The sequence below is a fragment of the Schistocerca cancellata genome, chromosome 2 (genome assembly GCF_023864275.1).
Source record: "Schistocerca cancellata isolate TAMUIC-IGC-003103 chromosome 2, iqSchCanc2.1, whole genome shotgun sequence".
NCBI lineage: Eukaryota > Metazoa > Arthropoda > Insecta > Orthoptera > Acrididae > Schistocerca > Schistocerca cancellata.
The window spans coordinates 604,511,403-604,532,903 of NC_064627.1; the positions used below are offsets into that span (position 1 = coordinate 604,511,403).

The window sequence follows — 21,501 nt, forward strand, 5'->3', positions numbered from 1 at the left end:
GGAGAGCCAACAGGAAATTGACCACTAGGCTAGTGTTAGCGAATTGCAGGAAGATAGTTTGTGGAACTCAGTGGAGAGCCCAGTATGTCAGGAACGCAAAGCATTGGGGACAGCTTTGGCCCTGTTTGGCAGTTAATGAGGACCAAGAGGAGACCGTCCTGTAAATGTCAGAACCCACCACTATTATGCACGAGAAAACGGTGCACGGCCTTGTGGGTCGTGAGTCGACTTCCCCTGCACCTGTTGCATTTGATTTTTCTCCTTTTCAAGCATGTGGATAAACGAAGTACAGAGACAGAACAATTTAACAAAGAAAATTGAGGAGCAGGAACAAGAATTCAGTAACAAGTTAAAAAAGTTTGTGCAAGTGAGCAGAGGAACCACAGAAGAAATAAGAATAGAGGTCGAAAATTTAAGAAGAAATTTTGAATCAGTCAGTACGTAGGAGGATGAAGTTGCAAATCAAATCAAAATGATTAACAATGGAATATTCAGTTTAAGTGAGCAGTTTCGGTTTTGAGTGTCAGTAGTAGAATAATGGGCAACAGTATGTCTGGACGAGGTTAAGAACAGACCAGCCTAGTGTTGACGACACCCATGGACAACTCTCGTTGTGATGTGGTACATAGTCTAGCTAAAGTGTTCCAGTAAAAATAACAGAACACTAAGAAATAAAATAATTACTCCAGTTCAAAGAAACTCAGGCAAACACTGATCAAAGAAATCTGGAGGTGCTGCTCTAGCTGCAAAGAGATAATGAGTGTAGTAATATTTCTAAATCGCCGCCCCCCCCCCCCCCCCCCGCCCTTCAGGATGGGGTGACAATGAGCCAGGACGATGCAAGCAGGTGACGGTGGTGAGGTGGGAGCCCAGGAGGCTCCAGAGAAAAGCAGCTGAAAATGTAACAAGTTCTTTATTGACACATCTTCGCTGCTTGATACACTGGGTCAGTGGCTAGCTGGCCACTGAATTCTGCTGGGCTGGTTGCCTGCATGCCTCGTGATGCTGACACAGATACCCCACTGGGCCCCAGCAGCCTCGTTACGTAAGCCAGTTGTGTGGTCCCCACTCCATCTGCATATACTTGACAACGGCGTATCTGCTATGACCCCAGACGACGCCTGGTTGCGTCACAGACGTAGACTGAGATGCCCGTCCAGAGGCAGCGGACGATGGCTTGTGTGCATGGTGCGCAACCAGCTGCCCGCAGGGATGACCTGGCATGGCAGCTGCACTGTGAAGCTAAGTCCAGGGAGGGACGTAGTGCATAGAGCTGTTGCTCTATTGTGGCCTCAAACCAGTGACTTTTACTGCCAGGTCCGTGTGGTGTCCTCATCTGGCGCAACCCCATCATCGTGGTACGGCTATGAGACTAAGGTTAATTCCATTACACTAGGCAGCAGTGTACTTGTTCATTTGTGACACTACTAGCCAAGTGTCCTAAAGTATCACTGCTAACGTCCGTGTAGAAATCTGCCTAGCCTCTTGCTGCATTGGTCTGGATAGTACAGCTGAGTTCACTATTTCAGTAAGTTAACCTGCATCGCAACATTCTGTTAGGCTTGTTGAATTCTGCGCTCTCCTACTGTTAGTGCTGCTTCAGTACACCACTCAGTCTCACATTAGTGTGCCCATATATGGTCGGTATGCTACAGTAAGGACGTAGTATCGAGCACAAGTGGGGTAAGCAAGAGACGAAGAGAAGACGTAAAATTACGCGACCTGACACATAGATCACGACACATTAATGATTCACTGTTGCAATGTCTTTTAAATCCGGAGAAAATTACAGTGATTACGATGAGGATGAGAGTCACTGACATTTTGTGTCTTTCCAAAAGTACTTACTCTTTCCTGAACCATCAAACGAGCTCCATCAAAAGATCTGGATCCAACAGTTCCAAGATGCATTGCTGAGGCCTTGGTCGCATGCTTTGAAGATTTATTTAGTTTGCAGACACCCATACAAAGAAGCCACAGTGCATAAGCATTTGATTGTGAGAGAACATAAGACCTACAACAGACTCAGGCGTGTGTCTCTGAATGAGAATTGATCCAAAACGAAACAAGATTAACTGAAATTAGGGATACCTATGATAGAAACTTATAGTAACTTAACGTGTCAGAAACCTATAAAATAGTTTAAGGAGACGGTCTGTCACAATTAATTCTTTGACACGCCATATGATCTACCAGGGCTTGTACGAATTTTTCTTACGAAGTTACCGTATCAACTGCAACGTGAAACTACTATAGCAGGAAGGAGCATACATGATGCAAAAGCCTTTCAGAGTTTGTAATTAGAATAGGGTATTTGACTGTATTTTGGAAATCGTCGTAAATGGTTAATTATGTCATCTTGTGCTCATGCATGCTATTACTCCTCTTGAACTTCAGTACTTTTTAAAACAAGGAAATGAATTTCAAATAATTTGAAAGCCTACTAAAACGTTCCATTTGAGTCATGTGATAGCTGTGACATCACTTGCTAGCTCGTTGCCCCTATTGTCGTGAAGTTTATTCACAGTGTTATATTGTTCCGGAATTTACATTTCAAAAATTGGGTTACAAATGGTGCGTAGTGGTACATTGTACAAATACATCTACAAACGATCAGCGTCGTAATGCACAAGCAGTTACGCACAGATGGTCCTTCGTTGCTCTTTATGATGGCTCTTTAGGCAGCGAAAAACCCAATGGGCACGCACTTTTGAGCATCCCAACTAGTGGAAGAGTGTGTCAGCACTATCAATAGAGACCTCCATTTGTGCAGTGATGTGTTTGATTGTGATCCGTTGATAACCTCGAATGAGTCTGAACGTTCCAACAATGCGGGAGTCACAGCTGAGTGCGGTCGGCCAGCGCGCTGGAGATCGGACAGATTTGTGGGACCTTGGTGCAGTGACGACAGACGCCTCCCCCAACAACTCACCGTCCCTTTGTTCACTGTCAGGTCTTCGTAGACATTGTGCAAGGACCTATGAATATCTGAGATGCTGCAGTTTTCTGCCAAAAGAAACTGAATGACAGCTCTGCTTGGAAAGCACCTCTGGTGCAAACACCATTTTAAAGACTACGTATAGCGCCGCTGTTTATCGGAATTTTATGGAACTGTAGGGCCTGAAACGGGAATATTCCACGATGTCCCACAACAAATTCCGCACTTTTTCAACCAAAATTGGCCGAAAAAATGTGTTCCATTAGTTATTGGTTCAAATGGCTCTGAGTGTTATGGAACTTAACATCTGAGGTCATCAGTCCCATAGACCTAGAATTACTTAAACCTAACTAACCTAAGGATATTACACACATCCACGCTCCACGCCCGAGGCAGGATTCGAACCTGCGACCGCAGCAGTAGCGCGGTTCCGGACTGAAGCGCCTAGAACCGCTCGGCCACAGCGGCTGGCTATTAGTTATTGAATACCATTCTTACTGAGGGTTGTGGTCCCCTACAGGTGTAAAAAAAGAAAAAGAAAAAGAAATGAACGAATTCCCTAACTTGAGACACTTTATTTGGTACTTCAGTTGGTAGAGCTGCGGATTGTAGTGGTTTATAGCCGGCCGGAGTGGCCGTGCAGTTCTAGGCGCTACAGACTGGAGCCGAGCGACCGCTACGGTCGCAGGTTCGAATCCTGCCTCGTGCATGGATGTGTGTGATGTCCTTAGGTTAGTTATGTTTAATTAGTTCCGAGTTCTAGGCGACTGATGACCTCAGAAGTTAAGTAGCATAGTGCTCAGAGCCATTTTGGTAGTGGTTTATAGACACTTACCTCAAGGGTCACTGGTTCAGATCCGGCCCTGGGAAGATTTTAACTTATTTCATATGCATTTTAACTTATTTGACATGTAAACAAAATCTTGTTAACGAAACCTCATAACACCGATCGGAAACATAGTATTGTTGAGTTTCCCCTGTCGCTTACATGCGCTTACACATGCAATCGCTGTTTACACGCGTTACCTTTAAGAAGGTTTCTATTTAATGCGACCACAAACTTTTTACTTTATTGGAAACAATCCTTTTTGGGGTGCCGTGTCTCAGTCTGTAAAAATGGAACCACTTGTAGGATCGCTTTGTTGTCCCTTTGTCCGACTGTTCGGAACTCTTTTTTCTCAGGAACGAGAACACGCGTGAAGCTCAAACTTATGTCACACATTAAAGTCTATTGTCCCTTGGCGGTGTTAAAATTTTTAAGCTTCTATATCAATTTCATCAAAAGGTTCAGCCATTTATGCCACATATTATACACTACTGGCCATTAAAATTGCAACACCAAGAAGAAATGCAGATGATAAACGTGTATTCATTGGACAAGTATATTATACTAGAACTGACATGTGATTACATTTTCACGCAATCTGGGTGCATAGATCCTGAGAAATCAGTACCCTGAACAACCACCTCTGGCCGTAATAACGGCCTCAATGCCTCAATGCCTGGGCATTGAGCCAAACAGAGCTTGGATGGCGTGTACAGGTAAAGCTGCCCATGCAGCTTCAACACGATACCACAGTTCATCAAGAGTAGTGACTGGCGTATTGTAACGAGCCAGTTGCTTGGCCACCATTGACCAGACGTTTTCAATTGGTGAGAGATGTGGAGAATGTGCTGGCCAGGGCAGCAGTCGAACATTTTCTGTATCCAGAAAGACCCGTACAGTACTTCTGACATGCGGTCGTGCATTATCCTGCTGAAATGTAGGGTTTCGCAGGGATCGAATGAAGGGTAGAGCCACAGGTCGTAACACATCTGAAATGTAATGTTCACTGCTCAAAGTGCCGTCAATGCGAACAAGAGGTGACCGAGACGTGTAACCAATGGCACCCCATACCATCACGCCGAGTGATACGCCAGTATGGCGATGACGAATACACGCTTCCAATGTGCGTTCACCGCGATGTCGCCAAACACGGATGCGACCATCACGATGCTGTAAACAGAACCTGGATTCATCCGAAAAAATGACGTTTAGCCATTTGTGCACCCAGGTTCGTCGTTGAGTACACCATCGCAGACGCTCCTGTCTGTGATGCAGCGTCAAGGGTAACCGCAGCCATGGTCTCCGAGCTGATAGTCCATGCTGCTGCAAACGTCGTCGAACCGTTCGTGCAGATGGTTGATGTCTTTCAAACGTCCCCATCTGATGACTCAGGGATCGAGACGTGGCTTCACGATCCGTTACAGCCATGCGAATAAGATACCTGTCATCTTGACTGCTAGTGATACGAGGCCGTTGGGATCCAGCACGGCGTATCGTATTACCCTCCTAAAACCACCGATTCCATATTCTGCAAATAGTCATTGGATCTCGACCAACGCGAGCAGCAATGTCGCGATACGGTAAACCGCAATCGTGATAGGCTATAATCCGACCTTTATCAAAGTCGGAAACGTGATGGTACGCATTTCTCCTCCTTACACGAGGCGTCACAACAACGTTTTACCACGCAATGCCGGTCAACTGCTGTTTGTGTATTAGAAGTCGGTTGGAAACTTTCTTCATGTCAGCACGTTGTAGGTGTCACCACCGGCGCCAACATTGTGTGAATGCTCTGAAAAGCTAATCACTTGCATATCACAGCATCTTCTTCCTGTTGGTTAAATTTCGCATCTGTAGCACGTTATCTTCGTGGTGACGCAATTTTAATGGCCAGTAGTGTACTTACTTACTCCTTGGCGCTACAGCAAATGTAGGGCCTTGGCCTCTTTGATGATCACAGCCCAATCCTGACGATTTTCTGCTCGTTTCCTCCATCTCCTGGCTCCAATCTTTCTCAAATCATTTTCCACACCCTCCAGTCATCGTTTCCAGGTCTCCCTTTACTCCTTTTGCGACCTGGATTTCCTGTCTAATCCTTTTTGACAGCTTTATCCTCCGACATTCTCTCTGCATGGCCCAGCCATCTCAATATGGTACACTTAATTTCAGTCACCAAGTCAGGATTTCTTACAGTTCCTTGTTTCTCCTTATTCTCCATTGCCCCGCCTCATACAAGGCTCCAAAAATCTTTCTTAATATTTTCCTCTCTCATCTTCTCAAATTCTTCTGCTACAGTCATTGTCCATGTTTCTGAGCCATACATTACCACCGGTCTTACGACTGCCCGATTGACAGTCACCTTCGATTTTCTGCTCAGGCTACGTGACTTGAGGATCTTGATCAGGGGCTCAGCTCTATTTCCTGCAGCAATCCTAGAATTTATTTCTTTTCTTATTCTGCTATCCTCCGTAACCTGCACTCCCAGGTATTGGAACTTCTTACATCTCTCATAATTGCTTCTATTCAACTTAATATATTTCTCTTTAACAACAGCATTTTTCCTGGAAGCAAAAAGATAGTGTTTTTTCGTTGTTTACTCTAAGTCCCAACTGTTCTGCCTCCTTTTCCAGTCTGCCAAATCCTTCTTCCATTTCTTTCAAACTTCTAGACAGCATACACACATCATTGGCATAAGCTAGATTTTTGTGCATACGGTTAAACAGAGTGCCACCTCGGTTATCAATCTCCACCCTTCGCATCATTCTCTTCAACACTATGTTGAAGAGTAGCATGGATAATACATCACTCTGTCTTGCCCCTTGATTGACCTCAAATTCTTTAGAAAGTTTTCCTTCTACTTTTATCTGGCATTTTGTGCTGGTGAGGGTCATTTGTACCAGTCTGATAAGTTTACTTGGGAATTTCATCTCCATTAAGGTTTAATATAGCTTTTCCCATTTAACATTATCATAGGCCTGTTTAAAGCCTACAAAAAGCTGGCGTACATCCAAATTATATCCATAATACTTTTCCATTATTTGCCTTATAATGACGATCTGGTCAGTTGTTGATCTGCCCCGTCGAAAACCGCACTGGTAGTCTCCGAGTATCTCTTCTGTAATTGGCGCAAGTCTTATAGCAATGACTTTGGCTAATACTTTGTACACCACGCTGACTAAAGCAATACCGCGATAATCTTCACAGTTTGCTTTGTCCTTCTTCTTATGAATCGGGCATACAATGGCCATGTTCACTGCTCTGGCATCTCTTCCTTTCTCCATATTTCCACTATCAGCTGATGTACCAATCTTGTTAGACGTTCACTTCCAACCTTGATCATCTCTGCTGAAATGTTGTCGTTACCTAGAGCCTTATTATTCCTTAGGCTTTTAATTGCCTTTCTAACTCCCTCTATTGTTGGTATAGGTACAGGTCTTTCATCCTGACTAACATTCTGCCACCCTCTGTTTCATTTTCTTCCAGAACTTCTCTTTCTGTAGTGACATTCAGCAGCTCACTGAAATATTCAGCCCATCGGTCTAGAACCTGTCTTTCTCCTCCTATAAAATTTCCTTCTTTATCTCTGCAGAATACCGTAAGCGGTTGGAAGCCTTTCTTTAGTTCCTTAACTCTCTTGTAGAATTTTCTTACTTATTGATCATTATACTCTTCTTCTAGCTCCGAAATTCGTCTCCTCTCTAATTCATGTTTCTTTCTTCTAAAAATCCTATCTGCCTCTTTATTTTTCTTCATGAATTCTTCTGTATTAGATCTTGTTGTCCCGTTTATCATTTTCTTCCTTTCTTCATTTCTCTCTTCCACTGCCTTTTTACAATCTTTATCGTACCATCCCGCCCTTTTCACCCTTACTTCTAACCCAAAACCTCTTCTGCAGTTTCTTGTAGAGCCTCTTTAATCATACTCCATTTCCCTTCGATGCTTCCCAGAGCTTGGCTAAACCACGGAATAATGTAGATAGAAAGGTACAAACTGACACACATGCTTAGAATGACATGGTGTTTTATTAGAAACAAAAAAATACAAAAGTTCAAAAAATGTCCGACAGATGGCGCTTCATCTGATCAGAATAGCAATAATTAGCGTAACAAAGTAAGACAAAACAAAGATGATGTTCTTTACAGGAAATGCTCAATACATCCACCATCATTCCTCAACGATAGCTGTAATCGAGGAATAATGCTGTGAACAGCACTGTAAAGCATGTCCGGAGTTATGGTGAGGCATTGGCGTCGGATGTTGTCTTTCAGCATCCCTAGAGATGTCGGTCGATCACGATACACTTGCGACATCAGGTAACCCCAAAGCCAATAATCGCACGGACTGAGGTCTGGGGACCTGATAGGCCAAGCATGACGAAAGTGGCGGCTCAGCACATGATCATCACCAAACGACGCGCGCAAGAGATCTTTCACGCGTCTAGCAATATGGGGTGGAGCGCCATCCTGCATAAACACCGTACGTTCCAGCAGGTGTTTATCAGCCAGGCTGAGGATGATGCGATTCTGAACATATCGGCGTACCTCTCACCCGTCACGGTAGCAGTTACAAAACCAGAATCACGCATTTCCTCGAAGAAAAAAGGCCCGGTACGGTAGATGTGGTAAATCCAACCCATACCGTGACTTTCTCGTCGTGCAATGGAGTTTCCACGACAGTTCTAGTATTTTCGGTAGCCCAAATTCTGCAGTTGTGGGCGTTGACAGACCCTCGGAACGTGAAATGAGCTTCGTCGGTCCACAACACGTTACTCAACCAATCGTCGTCTTCCGCCATCTTTTGAAACGCCCACACCGCAAATGCCCTCCGCTTCACTAAATCTCCAGGTAACAGTTCATGATGCCGATGGATTTTGTACGGATAGCATCGGGGGGTACGCCTCAGTGCCAACCAAACAGTAGTGTATGGAATGCCGGCGTGACGTGCGACTGCACGAGCGCTGACTTCCCCGTTCATAGACGAACCCGCTTCAGTCTCCATTTCTTTTAAACTGTCTCAGCAGCATTACACCTTGTGCTCTGTCGGCCACTACGGGGTCTATCGTCTAAACAACCCGTGGCTTCGAACTTCGAAATCATTCTCGCCACAGCTGCATTCGTCAACGGACCTTTACCCGTTCGAATCCCCTTCCTATCGCGATAGGATCGTAACGCTGAAGTAGCACATTCCCCATTCTGATAATACAGCTTCACTAAAAGCGCCTTTTCAGGTAACGTCAACATGTTGCGACTGCTGGCGCATCTGATTCTCTCTCTCATTACAGCTCCATTTATACACGATTGTCATGGGCAGTCACCGACGTTTTGCTGTCCAGTGCCATCTGTCGGACTTTTTGTGAACTTTGTTTTTTTTGTTGGTTCTAATAAAACCCCATGTCATTCCAAGCATGTGTGTCAATTTTTACCTCTCTGTCTACATTATTCCGTGGTTTATTAAGTTTTCAAATTTATACTCACTTTGTGATCACTCCTTCTGTTAAGACCCTTTTTCTCGAGATCGGGTTGGTGTACTAAGTTCAAAAGTGTGTCACGTACGAGGGCCGTTCAATAAGTAATGCAACACACTTTTTCTGAAACCAGATCGGTTTTATTCAGGATTCCAGTACACCATACCATTCCGCACTCTTCTGCCTACAAAACACTATTTTCCAACATAATCTCCGTTTAATGTGACGGCCTTACGCCACCTTACTGTGAGGGCCTATATGTTGTCGTGGTACCACTCTACTGGTTGAAGTCGAAGACAACGTCTTGCTGCATCAATAACCTCCTTATCATACACACACTACTGCCTGCGGAGTGCAGTCTTCACCGGACCAAACGGATGGAAGTCGGAAGGTGCGAGATTCAGGTTTTAGGGTGGATGAGGAACAATAGTCCAATGAACTTTAGTGAGATCCTCTCGAGTGTGCAGACTTGGGTGAGGCCTTGCATTGTCATGGAGAAGGAGAAGTTCGTTTGCAATTTTGTGGAGAAAAACATGCTGTGGTCCTTTGAAGGTGTAAAAATTTTTAAGCTTCTAAGTCAATTCAGTCAGAATATATGATCATTTGTGTAACTTATTTTGATACTCTAAACCTCACTCACCAAAACCTATAGTGTGTTTCTCGTTGACTTAGAATCATGAAATTGGCAAGAAGCAATTTTTGGTATCACAAGTAGAGAGAAAAATCCGAAGAAAATATATTTTTGGCATCTTTTAACCGACTTCAAACTTGAAATTGAAACATTTTTGAAAGTCTTGGAATCCTTAGGACCGAAATCTTGCCAGTATTAGCGTCGATAAGAGGCAAAAATCGTCAATATCATCGATTCCTGGAATGAATAAACTACCTATACACACAATCAACTTTGTATGGAACCCTCGGGGCGTGAGTCCTACTCGCACCCGGTCAATTTTTTTATCTTCGTACTGTCCGACTAGGACCCTTAGCTTACATAATGATGAAGTAAGTCTGCTTAAGACACTGACGTTAATTTCCATCCCTTACGCCTATGTTAAACGCATGTTGTACACGCTTTATACACTGAAGAGCCAAAGAAACTGGTACACCTGCCCGATATCGTGTAGGGTCCCCGCAAGCACGCAGAAGTGCCGCAATACGACGTGGCATGGACTCGACTAATGTCTGAAGTAGTGCTGGAGGGAATTGACACCATGAGTCCTGTAGGGCTGTCCATAAATCCGTAAAAGTACGAGGGGATGGAGATCTCTTCTGAACAGCACGTTGCAAGGCATCTCAGTTGTGCTCAATAGTGTTCATGTTGTTGTTGCGGTCTTCAGTCCTGAGACTGGTTTGATGCAGCTCTCCATGCTACTCTATCCTGTGCAAGCTTCTTCATCTCCCAGTACCTTCTGCAGCCTACATCCTTCTGGATCTGCTTAGTGTATTCATCTCTTGGTCTCCCTCTACGATTTTTACCCTCCACGCTGCCCTCCAATACTAAATTGGTGATCCCTCGATGTCTCATAACATATCCTACCAACCGATCCCTTCTTCTAGTCAAGTTGTGCCACTAGCTCCTCTTCTCCCCAATTCTGTTCAATACCTCCTCATTAGTTATGTGATCTACCCATCTAATCTTCAACATTCTTCTGTAGCACCACATTTCGAAAGCTTTTATTCTCTTCTTGTCTAAACTATTTATCGTCCACGTTTCACTTCCATACACGGCTACACTCCATACAAATACTTTCAGAAACGACTTCCTGACATTTAAATCTATACTCGATGTTAATAAATTTTTCTTCTTCAGAAACGCTTTCCTTGCCATTGCCATTCTACATTTTATATCCTCTCTACTTCGACCATCATCAGTTATTTTGCTCCCCAAATAGCAAAACTCCTTTACTACTTTAAGTGTTTCATTTCCTAATCTAATTCCCTCAGCATCACCCGACTTAATTTGACTACATTCCATTATACTCGTTTTGCTTTCGTTGATATTCATCTTATACCCTCCTTTCAAGACACTGTCCATTCCGTTCAGCTGCTCTGACAGAATTACAATGTCATCGGAGAACCTCAAAATTTTTATTTCTTCTCCATGGATTTTAATACCTACTCCGAAATTTTCTTTTGTTTCCTTTATTGCTTGCTCAATATACAGATTGAATAACATCGGGGATAGGCTACAACCCTGTCTCACTCCCTTCCCAACACTGCTTCTCTTTCATACCCCTCGACTCTTATAACTGCCATATGCTTTCTGTACAAATTGTAAACAGCCTTTCGCTCCCTGTACTTTACCCCTGCCACCATCAGAATATGAAAGAGAGTATTCCAATCAACATTGTCAAAAGTTTTCTCTAAGTCTACAAATGCTAGAAACGTAGGTTGGCCTTTCCTTAATCTTTCTTCTAAGATAAGTCGTAGGGTCAGTACTACCTCACGTGTTCCAACATTTCTACGGAATCCAAACTGATCTTCCCCGAGGTCGGCTTCTATCAGTTTTTCCATTCATCTGTAAAGAATTCGCGTTAGTATTTTGCAGCTATGACTTATTAAACTGATAGTTCGGTAATTTTCACATCTGTCCACACCTGCTTTCTTTGGGATTGGAATTATTATATTCTTCTTGACGTCTGAAGGTATTTCGCCTGTCTCATACATCTTGCTCACCAGATGGTAGAGTTTTGTCAGGACCGGCTCTCCCAAGGCTGTCAGTAGTTCTAATGGAACTCAGGTCTTTCAGTGCTCTGTCAAACTCTTCACGCAGTATCATATCTCCCATTTCATCTTCATCTACATCCTCTTCCATTTCCATAATATTGTCCTCAAGTACATCGCCCTTGTATAAACCCTCTATATACTCCTTCCACCTTTCTGCTTTCCCTTCTTTGCTTAGAACTGGGTTTCCATCTGAGTTCTTGATATTCATGCAAGTGGTTCTCTTTTCTCCAAAGGTCTCTTTAATTTTCCTGTAGGCAGTATCTATCTTACCCCTCGTGAGATAAGCCTCTACATCCTTACATTTGTCGTCTAGCCATCCCTGCTTAGCCATTTTGCACTTCCTGTCGATCTCATTTTTGAGACTTTGTATTCCTTTTTGCCTGCTTCATTTACTGCATTTTTGTATTTTCTCCTTTCTTCAATTAATTTTAGTATATCTTCTGTTACCCATGGATTTCTATTATCCCTCGTCCGTTTACCTACTTGATCCTCTGCTGCCTTCACTATTTCGTCCCTCAAAGCTACCCATCCTTCTGCTACTGTATTTCTGTCCCCCATTCCCGTCAATTGTTCCCTTATGCTCTCCCTGAAACTCTGTACAACCTCTGGTTCTTTCAGTTTATCCAGGTCCCATCTCCTTAAATTCCCACTTTTTGCAGTTTCTTCAGTTTTAATCTACAGTTCATAACCAATAGATTGTGGTCAGAGTCCACATCTGCCCCTGGAAATGTCTTACAATTTAAAACCTGGTTCCTAAATCTCTGTTTTACCATTACATAATCTATCTGAAACCTTCTAGTATCTCCAGGGTTCTTCCATGTATACAACCTTCTTTCATGATTCTTGAACCAAGTGTTAGCTATGATTAAGTTATACTCTGTGCAAAATTCTACCAGGCGGCTTCCTCTTTCATTTCTTAGCCCCATTCCATATTCCCGTACTATGTTTCCTTCTCTTCCTTTTCCTACTGTCGAATTCTAGTCACCCATGAATATTAAATTTACGTCTCCCTTCACTACCTGAATAATTTCTTTTATCTCGTCATACATTTCATCAGTTTCTTCATCATCTGCAGAGCTAGTTGGCATATAAACTTGTACTACTGTAGTAGACGTGGGCTTCGTGTCTATCTTGGCCACAATAATGCGTTCACTATGCTGTTTGTAGTAGCTTACCCGTACTCCTATTTTTTTATTCATTATTAAACCTACTCCTGCATTACCCCTATTTGATTTTGTATTTGTAACCCTGTATTCACCTGACCAAAAGTCTTGTTCTTCCTGCCACCGAACTTCACTAATTCCCACTCTATCTAACTTTAACCTATCCATTTCCCTTTTTAGATTTTCTAACCTACCTGCCCGATTAAGGGATCTGACATTCCATGCTCCGATCCGTAGAATGCCAGTATCCTTTCTCCTGATAATGACGTCCTCCTGAGTAGTCCCCGCCCGGATATCCGAATGGGGGACTATTTTACCTCCGGAACATTTTACCCAAGAGGAAGCCATCATCATTTAATCATACAGTAAAGCTGCATGCTCTCGGGAAAAATTACGGCTGTAGTTTCCCCTTGCTTTCAGCCGTTCGCAGTACCAGAACAGCAAGGTCTTTTTGGTTAATGTTACAAGGCCAGATCAGTCAGTCATCCAGACTGTTGCCCCTGCAACTACTGAAAAGGCTGCTGCCCCTCTTCAGGAACCATACGTTTGTCTGGTCTCTCAACTGATACCCTTCCGTTGTGGTTGCACCTACGGTACGGCTATCTCTATCGTTGAGGCACGCAAGCCTCCCCACCAACGGCAAGGTCCATGGTTCATGGGGAGTTTGGTGGCCAGTGGGAGTATTTAAACTCAGGAGAGTGTTTCTGAAGCCACTCTGTAGCGATTCTGGACGTGTGGGGTGTCGTATTGTCCTGCTACAATTGCCCAAGTCTGTTGGAATGCACAATGGACATGAATGGATGCAGGTGATCAAAAAAATGGTTCTAATGGCTCTGAGCACTATGGGACTTAACATCTGTGGCCATCAGTCCCCTAGAACTTATAACTACTTAAACCTAACTAACCTAAGGACATCACACACATCCATGCCCGAGGCAGGATTCGAACCTGCGACCGTAGCGGTCACGCGGTTCCAGACTGAAGCGCCTAGAACCGGACGGCCACACCAGCCGGCGCAGGTATGAGACAGGATGCTTACGTACGTGTCACCTGTCAGAGTCTTATCTAGACGTATCAAGAGTCCCATATCATTCCAACTGCACACGCTCCACACCATTACAGAGCCTCCACCAGCTTGAACAATCCCCCGCTGACATGCACGGTCCATCGATTCAGGATGTTGACTCTATACCCATACACGTCCAACCGCTCGATACAACTTGAAACGAGACTAGTCCAACCAGGCAACATGTTTTCAGTTGACAACAGTGCAATGTCGTTGTTGACGGGCCAGACAAGGCGTAAAGCTTTGTGTCGTGCACTCATGAAGCGTACACGAGTGGGCCTTCGACTCCGAAAGCCCATGTCTACGATGTTTCGTTGAATGACATTCGTTGATGGCCCAGGATTTAATTCTGCAGCGTTTTGCGGAAGAGTTGCACATCTGTCACGCTGAACGATACTCTTCAGTCGTCGTTGCATGATCGTTCTTGCATGATCATTTTCCGGACGCAGCGATGTCGGAGATTTGACGTTTTACTGGATTCCTGATATTCACGTACTCTCGAGAAATGGTCGTACGGGAAAATCCTCACTTCTGCCCTACCCTGGAGATGCTGTGTTCCACCGCTCGTGCGCCGACTACGGCGCCACTTTCAAACTCACTTATATCTTAATAACCTGCCATTATAGCAGCAGTAACAAATCTAAGGCCCGCCGCACACTGCACGCAGCAGAGGCAGAGCAGAGGCGTAGCAGAGCAACATGGGTTTTGCCGGTCAGCGCACACTGCACGCAGCAGAGGCACGGCAGAGCTCAGTGGTGGCCCAGCGCTCGCGAAACACAGAACGCCCAGTAATGTTCACCGCGGGTCTGTCTATGCAGTCAGACTTAGATTCCGATTCTGATTCGGAACTCAGGAGTGTTATTTTATTGTACAGTGCATACAAGAACAGAGAAAGATCTCTATGGAAAAGGAAGTACATGCAAAAGCGAAGAACACATGGCGAATACGCGTTGTCTACGGAAGTTCCTGATCACGTATTCAGGGAAAGCTTCCGACTGAACAGACGGCAGTTTGAAGAGGTTCATACACTGATAGAGCAAGACATAAGAGGAAAACCAAGTCACATGCGGGAGCCCATACCTACAGAAGAAAAATTAGCTGTATGTTTAACGTATGCAATAGAAATAAAGTATTTTTTCTCTCAATATTTATTAAAGTTCAGAGAAACAATTTCCATCTGTAAATTTGTTAAAATAATGAACATGATAACACTGTTTATAGTAAATGTGGTGCTGAAGGTTCAAACTCTATACCAGGAGAGACAGATATTGACGTGGTAGACGAACTATTTTCTGTGCTGCATGATGATATTGATGAATGATGTGGAGCCACTGATTTAGTCAAAATTTCCTCCTCCGTTTCAGATACTATCTGAAACACTTTTTTCTTTACCAACACTTGGTACGCCTTTGGCATCTCTTTTGTCGATAGGTACATCGACATGAAAAATTGGTGTAAGGCGTCATTTTCTTGATGCAGTGATCTTTCGCGTAAAATGTCTCTTTTCTTAGCTCTCTCCTCGTAGCTGTTAATACTTTCAAGAATGATTTTACTGACATCTGCTTTCTTCTTCTTCTTTGACAATGGCGTCCCGAAGTCGCCTTGTGTTTCGTTCCTCTGTGTGTCTGTTATGTCATCTCCTCCACCATCATTTGCAACGCTCGTTGTAGCATTTACCTCTTCCATTATATTTGTTACAGTACCTCTGTTGGCCATATATGGAACTAAAAATTCCATCTGATTTTGGTACAGCCATGGGCGGACTGAGGTCGCTGCTTGCCCACTCTTCTTTTTCTGTCTACGGAGGGCATCTCGATGACAGTCCCTAAGTTTTCTCCAATTTTCTTTCGCTGTTTCCCCTGCAACAAGGAATTCCTGAATTTAGTTTTTCATATATTTCCGTATAAAGTAACATAAGAAAGGTGAACAGTTACATTTTCGAATAGTTTTGCCCCATTCCCCTAATAGTGACAGAAACAATCTGTGATTTCGTGTACACGTACCATAAATGTCGAAACACTTAGTAACTTTCTGTCCACTCTGCTTATGCAACATAAACGGATTGTTGTCTTTTTTCATTTTAGGTATTTAACGACGGGGGACATGTTTAAAACCATCGCTCTAAGCTACCGCATGGGTCAAAGGACAGTGTCGAAGATAGTTTATGATGTGTGTGGAGCGATATGGAAGCATCTACAACCCATTTATCCACCTGAGCCAACAACAGTTATGTGGGAAAATATTGCTTCTGACTTTGAGAGGAAATGGCAGTTTTACAATTGCCTTGGAGCTGTTGATGGGAAACATATCATTTTGCGAAAACCTCAGTTATCTGGTTCCTCATTTTTCAATTACAAACAGCATGGCTCTGTAGTATTAATGGCTACTGTCGATGCTCATTACAGATTTACCTCTATAGACGTCGGTTCAATGGGCGGATTTAGTGATGGAAATATTTTTTCTAATTCAGTATTAGGAAGAAAACTGACTGACGGAACTTTAAAAATCCCAGGAGATAAATCGCTTCCTGGACAACAAAATAGAGCCCCTTACGTTTTCGTAGGTGATGAGGCATTTCCATTATTAAAAAACTTAATGCGACCGTACCCTAAATGCAGAGTTACTGGCAATGACAAATATAAAGTTTATAATTACAGACTGTCTCGTGCTCGTCAAACTGTAGAGTGTGCATTTGGTATCTTGAGTTCCCGATTTCGTGTGTTTAAACGGCCTTTTGAGTGTAAACTAGAGACTGTAGATAGAATTGTGACAGCTACATGTGTACTTCATAATTACTTGAGGACTGATAACATTACGTCAAATGATCTCGCCGAGGAGGACGACATGGCACCACTGAGTACCAACCAGCTTATGTCGCCTGCTCCAAGTAGGTGCAGAAACGAGAGTGAAGCGTTTCTTACGAGAGAAAAATTTAATGAGTGTTTTAATTCACCAGAAGGTTCTGTTCAATGGCAGTATGCAGCTATAAAAAGAGGCCAATACTAAAGAGAACTACTTATGTCATTAATATTACATGTATATTGTGAAAATGCATATAAAATAAATAAATCAATTAATAAATAATACTTACAATTGCTGTAATGTAATTCCTCTGCAACCTTCTTCCATATTTCGTCCTTCAATTTACTCCGCATGTAAACCGGATGACTGGTGTCGTACAGCACTGGGTTGTCCTGAACTATCTGAATGAGGTGTTCCATAACTAAAAAACTTCGTACAAGAACGAAAGTGAGGTACTGTCGCAGACGCACACACTGCTGCTGGAAAGTCACTACTGGCCGAGCGCAGCGCGGTGCCACAGACCACCTCTGTGGTGGTGCGAACCGCTGACAGAGATGGGATCGGAGATAACGGGCCCCTCGGGCCGCAGGCAGAGGAAAACTGTGCGGCTCGGACAGAGAGACAGAGGGCTGACCCACGAGGGAGCAGTAACTGCTGCGCAGAAGCAAACCCATTTCTGACGTTCTGCGCATGACGTCACTGAGGAACAGCTCTTGGCGCGCGCGAAGTGTACGTCTGAGCTTTGTGTTGTCGTGGTTCGTCCGTGTTGTGTTTCGTGCGTGGTGTCGTTTCCGTTTGGTTATCTTTGTAGACGTTTTTATGATCATCCATCGCCATTCGAGGTAAAGAGCCGGATAAGACTGTTGTTGTTGGGAGCAAACGCATCGTCTGTTGAGCCAGATGAAGAAGGAAGATTCGTGACTCAATTGTTTTTGGCAATATCCTGCCTGATATGTCTGAGACGTTGGCAATGGTTGAAGGAGAGAAGGAGATAGAAGATTTAGATTTTGGAGTAGGAGAATCCGATGTGCCTCCAATGTCACTGGCTTCTGATTGTAGCACTGAAGGATTTAAATATCTTGCTGGATCTGTAGCTTATCGATGCAGACAGTATGACAGATCACTGGCCACACCCACTGGGGAGTTACTGACACTACCTGAGGAGACATCGAGAGGATGGCTGGGCATGGTTTCTCGTGGCGGTTTGCTTGTGCCTTCAGAAACGTGGCTCGAAACAATTAGCTAATTTGAATTAATTTTTGCCCAGATCCATGGACACGACAGTTTGTCCAGGGAAAGTGGTGTCATCAAGAACCTGTGCGCTATACTTACCGAGCGATTCCCCACTATTCACCCAGAAATCATTAAGATTTACGCTAGGACGAGAACATTTATCCGACTGCGTTGGCTGTCTGCAAAGGACAAGTCGAAGAAAGCAGTTGCCGCTCAGCAACGGAAAGCAAGGAAGTGGTATTTGTCATCGCTTTAGAATGTAAATAAACAATATTTGCGAAAGTTAAATAATATATAAACTTAGTGATAGAAGTGAAGGTCCTCTGACTGTATTTGTTTCACAACTAGCAAGACTCTACACTGACAGTGCCAAGGATTGGCTTATTGTTTCCCACACTACACACCAACTTTGCTGAACGGCGGACTCGGTAAGTTAATTTACAACTATTTCCTGTAAATCGTATTTTGCAGCACTTTTTTTTTGATTCAATGCCCTTTTATATAAGTGAATTTTAACAACTACGGCAAACATTATACATCCACCTTGATAAAAATATAAGCCAAAGGTTTGAGGTGTGAGAAAATTAAGAATGTGTGTGTGTGTGTGTGTCAGTTCAGGTAGGTAATTCAAATGCTTCCTACAAATAAGGCAATTGCATAATTTCTTGAGTGAAAACGACAGTGTTTTTGTAGACATGATGTAAACAGAATATAAATGAGCGTTACATAGAGCTTGTCTACAAGTTAATACTTTTCCCAGAGCCAAAGTTAGATAATTGAATGCTCATTTCGAACGTTTACTTCGTAGAGTACTGCAAAACAGACTGTACTTTGCACTTATTTTTGTATAGTTTGATCTATAGACGCTTGATTTTATTAAAGTCACCACTCAGCAGTGTCTGTTTAAAGCTGGACAAGCTACAGAATATAGCAGTAACTTTCTATAAATAGCAGAATAACAATTTACCTTTTACTATTTATGTATAAACTGAAACATTTAACAAATACATCGCTTAAATGCGCGAGCTGCATCTTGGAGCGCTGTTCCAGAAGTAGCGGCGGTTCCTTCGTGACGTCACAGCCTCAGCCAATGGCAGGACAGAACGCTTACTGCTCAACCTTATTTTTTTTACGGACCTTGGGCTGACCCAGCTAATCCTGCCCAGCGCCTCGGCTGCGTGCAGTATGCGGTGCCCCATTGGAAAGCGTGCTCCACAAAAGCGGCTCTGCCTCGGCTCTGCCTCTGCTGCGTGCAGTGTGCGCTGGGCCTAACAACAGCGCCAGATACTTGTCTTATATCGGAGTTTCCGACCGCAGCGCTGTTTTCTTCCTGTTTACATATCTCTGTACTTGAGTACGCGTGCCTGTCGAACATTAAAGTACCAACAACCCAGTTCCGACTCATACCATTTGATGAGGCCAGCATTCCCCCGTCCCAGCCACTCAACACCACACAGCACGTGTTCAGTGCTGTGATCCACAGTGGAACCACTGCTATCTGTGTCAGTGCTGACAGATTGAAAGTTGGCAACAGAAACTTATCCTGAGAGAAGATGCTGTGATTAGCTGCTTCCTATCTCCCATAATCCCTCTCTTTACTTGTGTGCTGAAATGTAAACATCAACAAACAAATGTGAAATACTTTCACATAAATTTTGTTGCAGTATTTATGAGATCTACATGGGGCCTGCATCAGGACAGTACATATTTTTCCTGTCCCTGTGATGCAATGAACTGGGACGTCCTTTGGTTCTCTACATTTAGCGATGGACTAATATAGCGTATCCCATGGATTGAGGAAAGGTTGCTCTGAAGATAATTCTTAGACAAGTGAGGAAGCATTTGTTAATGGTGGCAGGCGTCTTTTGAGAACGTAACTATCGAACACAATCACGTGAGGGGACAGTTCCTACGAACTATTTAGGCAGCTCATAAAGACCTATGTGACTGAAGGTATACTGCTCAGACATGTGAAAGGACACTGTGCACAGCTTGAGTCATTCGTAACCACTGAGATGTTGTTGGCAAGTATACATATTTGGTAGATTCGTTGATAACGACTGAAGATTGTGGACACGTAGCTTCAAACTTGAGTTTCATAATTATTTCCTGGTATTCAGATGACTACTAGAATGAAGACGATGTATTGAAAGGCTAGATGGGGTGTCCAACGGAATTTTGAACTGGATTAAATCTCGTCAATATCATTTCGACCCCATGACATCCTTTATGTACTGTAGGTGAAATCCACTCTGCCTCCAGTAAACCCTAATTGCGTCCCACTTTCTCATTCAAAGAAACTGAAGTTTGATAAATAAGGCTCGTGTGACAAACTAAAAACTTCGAATAGGTTATTGATAGTGGTTGATGTTATGTTTCTTTTCAGGGATATACTTTTAACTCATGATAATTGACTTTGATGCTTGTAAATATAGAATACTCATATTATCAGTGGAAATTAATGTAAAAACTACCAGCCAAATGCCACATTATTGCCAACAACATCAATGGCGTAATTTTAGGGTCTTTTTTTCATTTTTTGGAATCTGTGGAATAGATGTAAATTTTTGTACCTTTATTGTGTTTTATGAAATTTTTGGTCTCCCTGTGGAGAAGACAAAGTTGATTTCTCATCAGTTAAGATGTCTTAAAGTAGTTCTTTCTTGTCATTGTTTACTATTCTGATTTAATTTACACTTTTGTATGACTATTTTTTTGTGTGCGCATGAGACATGTTAATGATTCATGTTAATGATTCATGTTTCTTAATTGAAAGTTTAGAGTTCCTTCTTGAACAGATGTCTATTTTTTTCGTTGGCATGTACAGTATCGACGTATGTGAATGTTGATAAAGATAGTAAACTGTTCAAGTAATAAGTAAGTCATACCTGCTAATAGTTGTAGAGTAAAAAAGTGTGAATGTGATTATACGATTGAGCCGTCATTACAATTAGAGTGAGAGTAAATGAGAGTCAGAAAGAAAAGCAAGTTTTGCCAAAAAAAATCTGGTTATGAATGAGGAATATGCTCAAAGAGTAATTATTGTAAAGTTGTATAAAGAGAATAAATGGATATGAAAGCTGGTTTCCCCTTATTATATTATGTAACCTGAATCCAAATTCATGATATGTACTTCAGCTCTTGGAATGAATGGATGTGATGGGTTTAGAAATCAGTTAAAGATGCATTACTAAAAATGAGAATGTTTCCTTGGCGAAGAACCTGTTTCTTGTCATCCGAGCCAACCCTTTCCATCTAGATTAGAAGATCCTAATAACAATT

The 21,501-nt window shown here is 43.0% G+C and overlaps 1 protein-coding gene across 1 annotated transcript; it reads left to right on the top strand.

Moving 5' to 3' along the window:
* Nucleotides 1-16,287: 16,287 nt before the first annotated feature.
* LOC126157015 (uncharacterized) lies at nt 16,288-17,190 on the top strand. Its single transcript, XM_049916347.1, has one exon. The coding sequence runs from the start codon at nt 16,288-16,290 to the stop codon at nt 17,188-17,190; it is 903 nt and encodes a 300-aa protein (XP_049772304.1).
* The last annotated feature ends 4,311 nt before the right edge of the window (nt 17,191-21,501 follow it).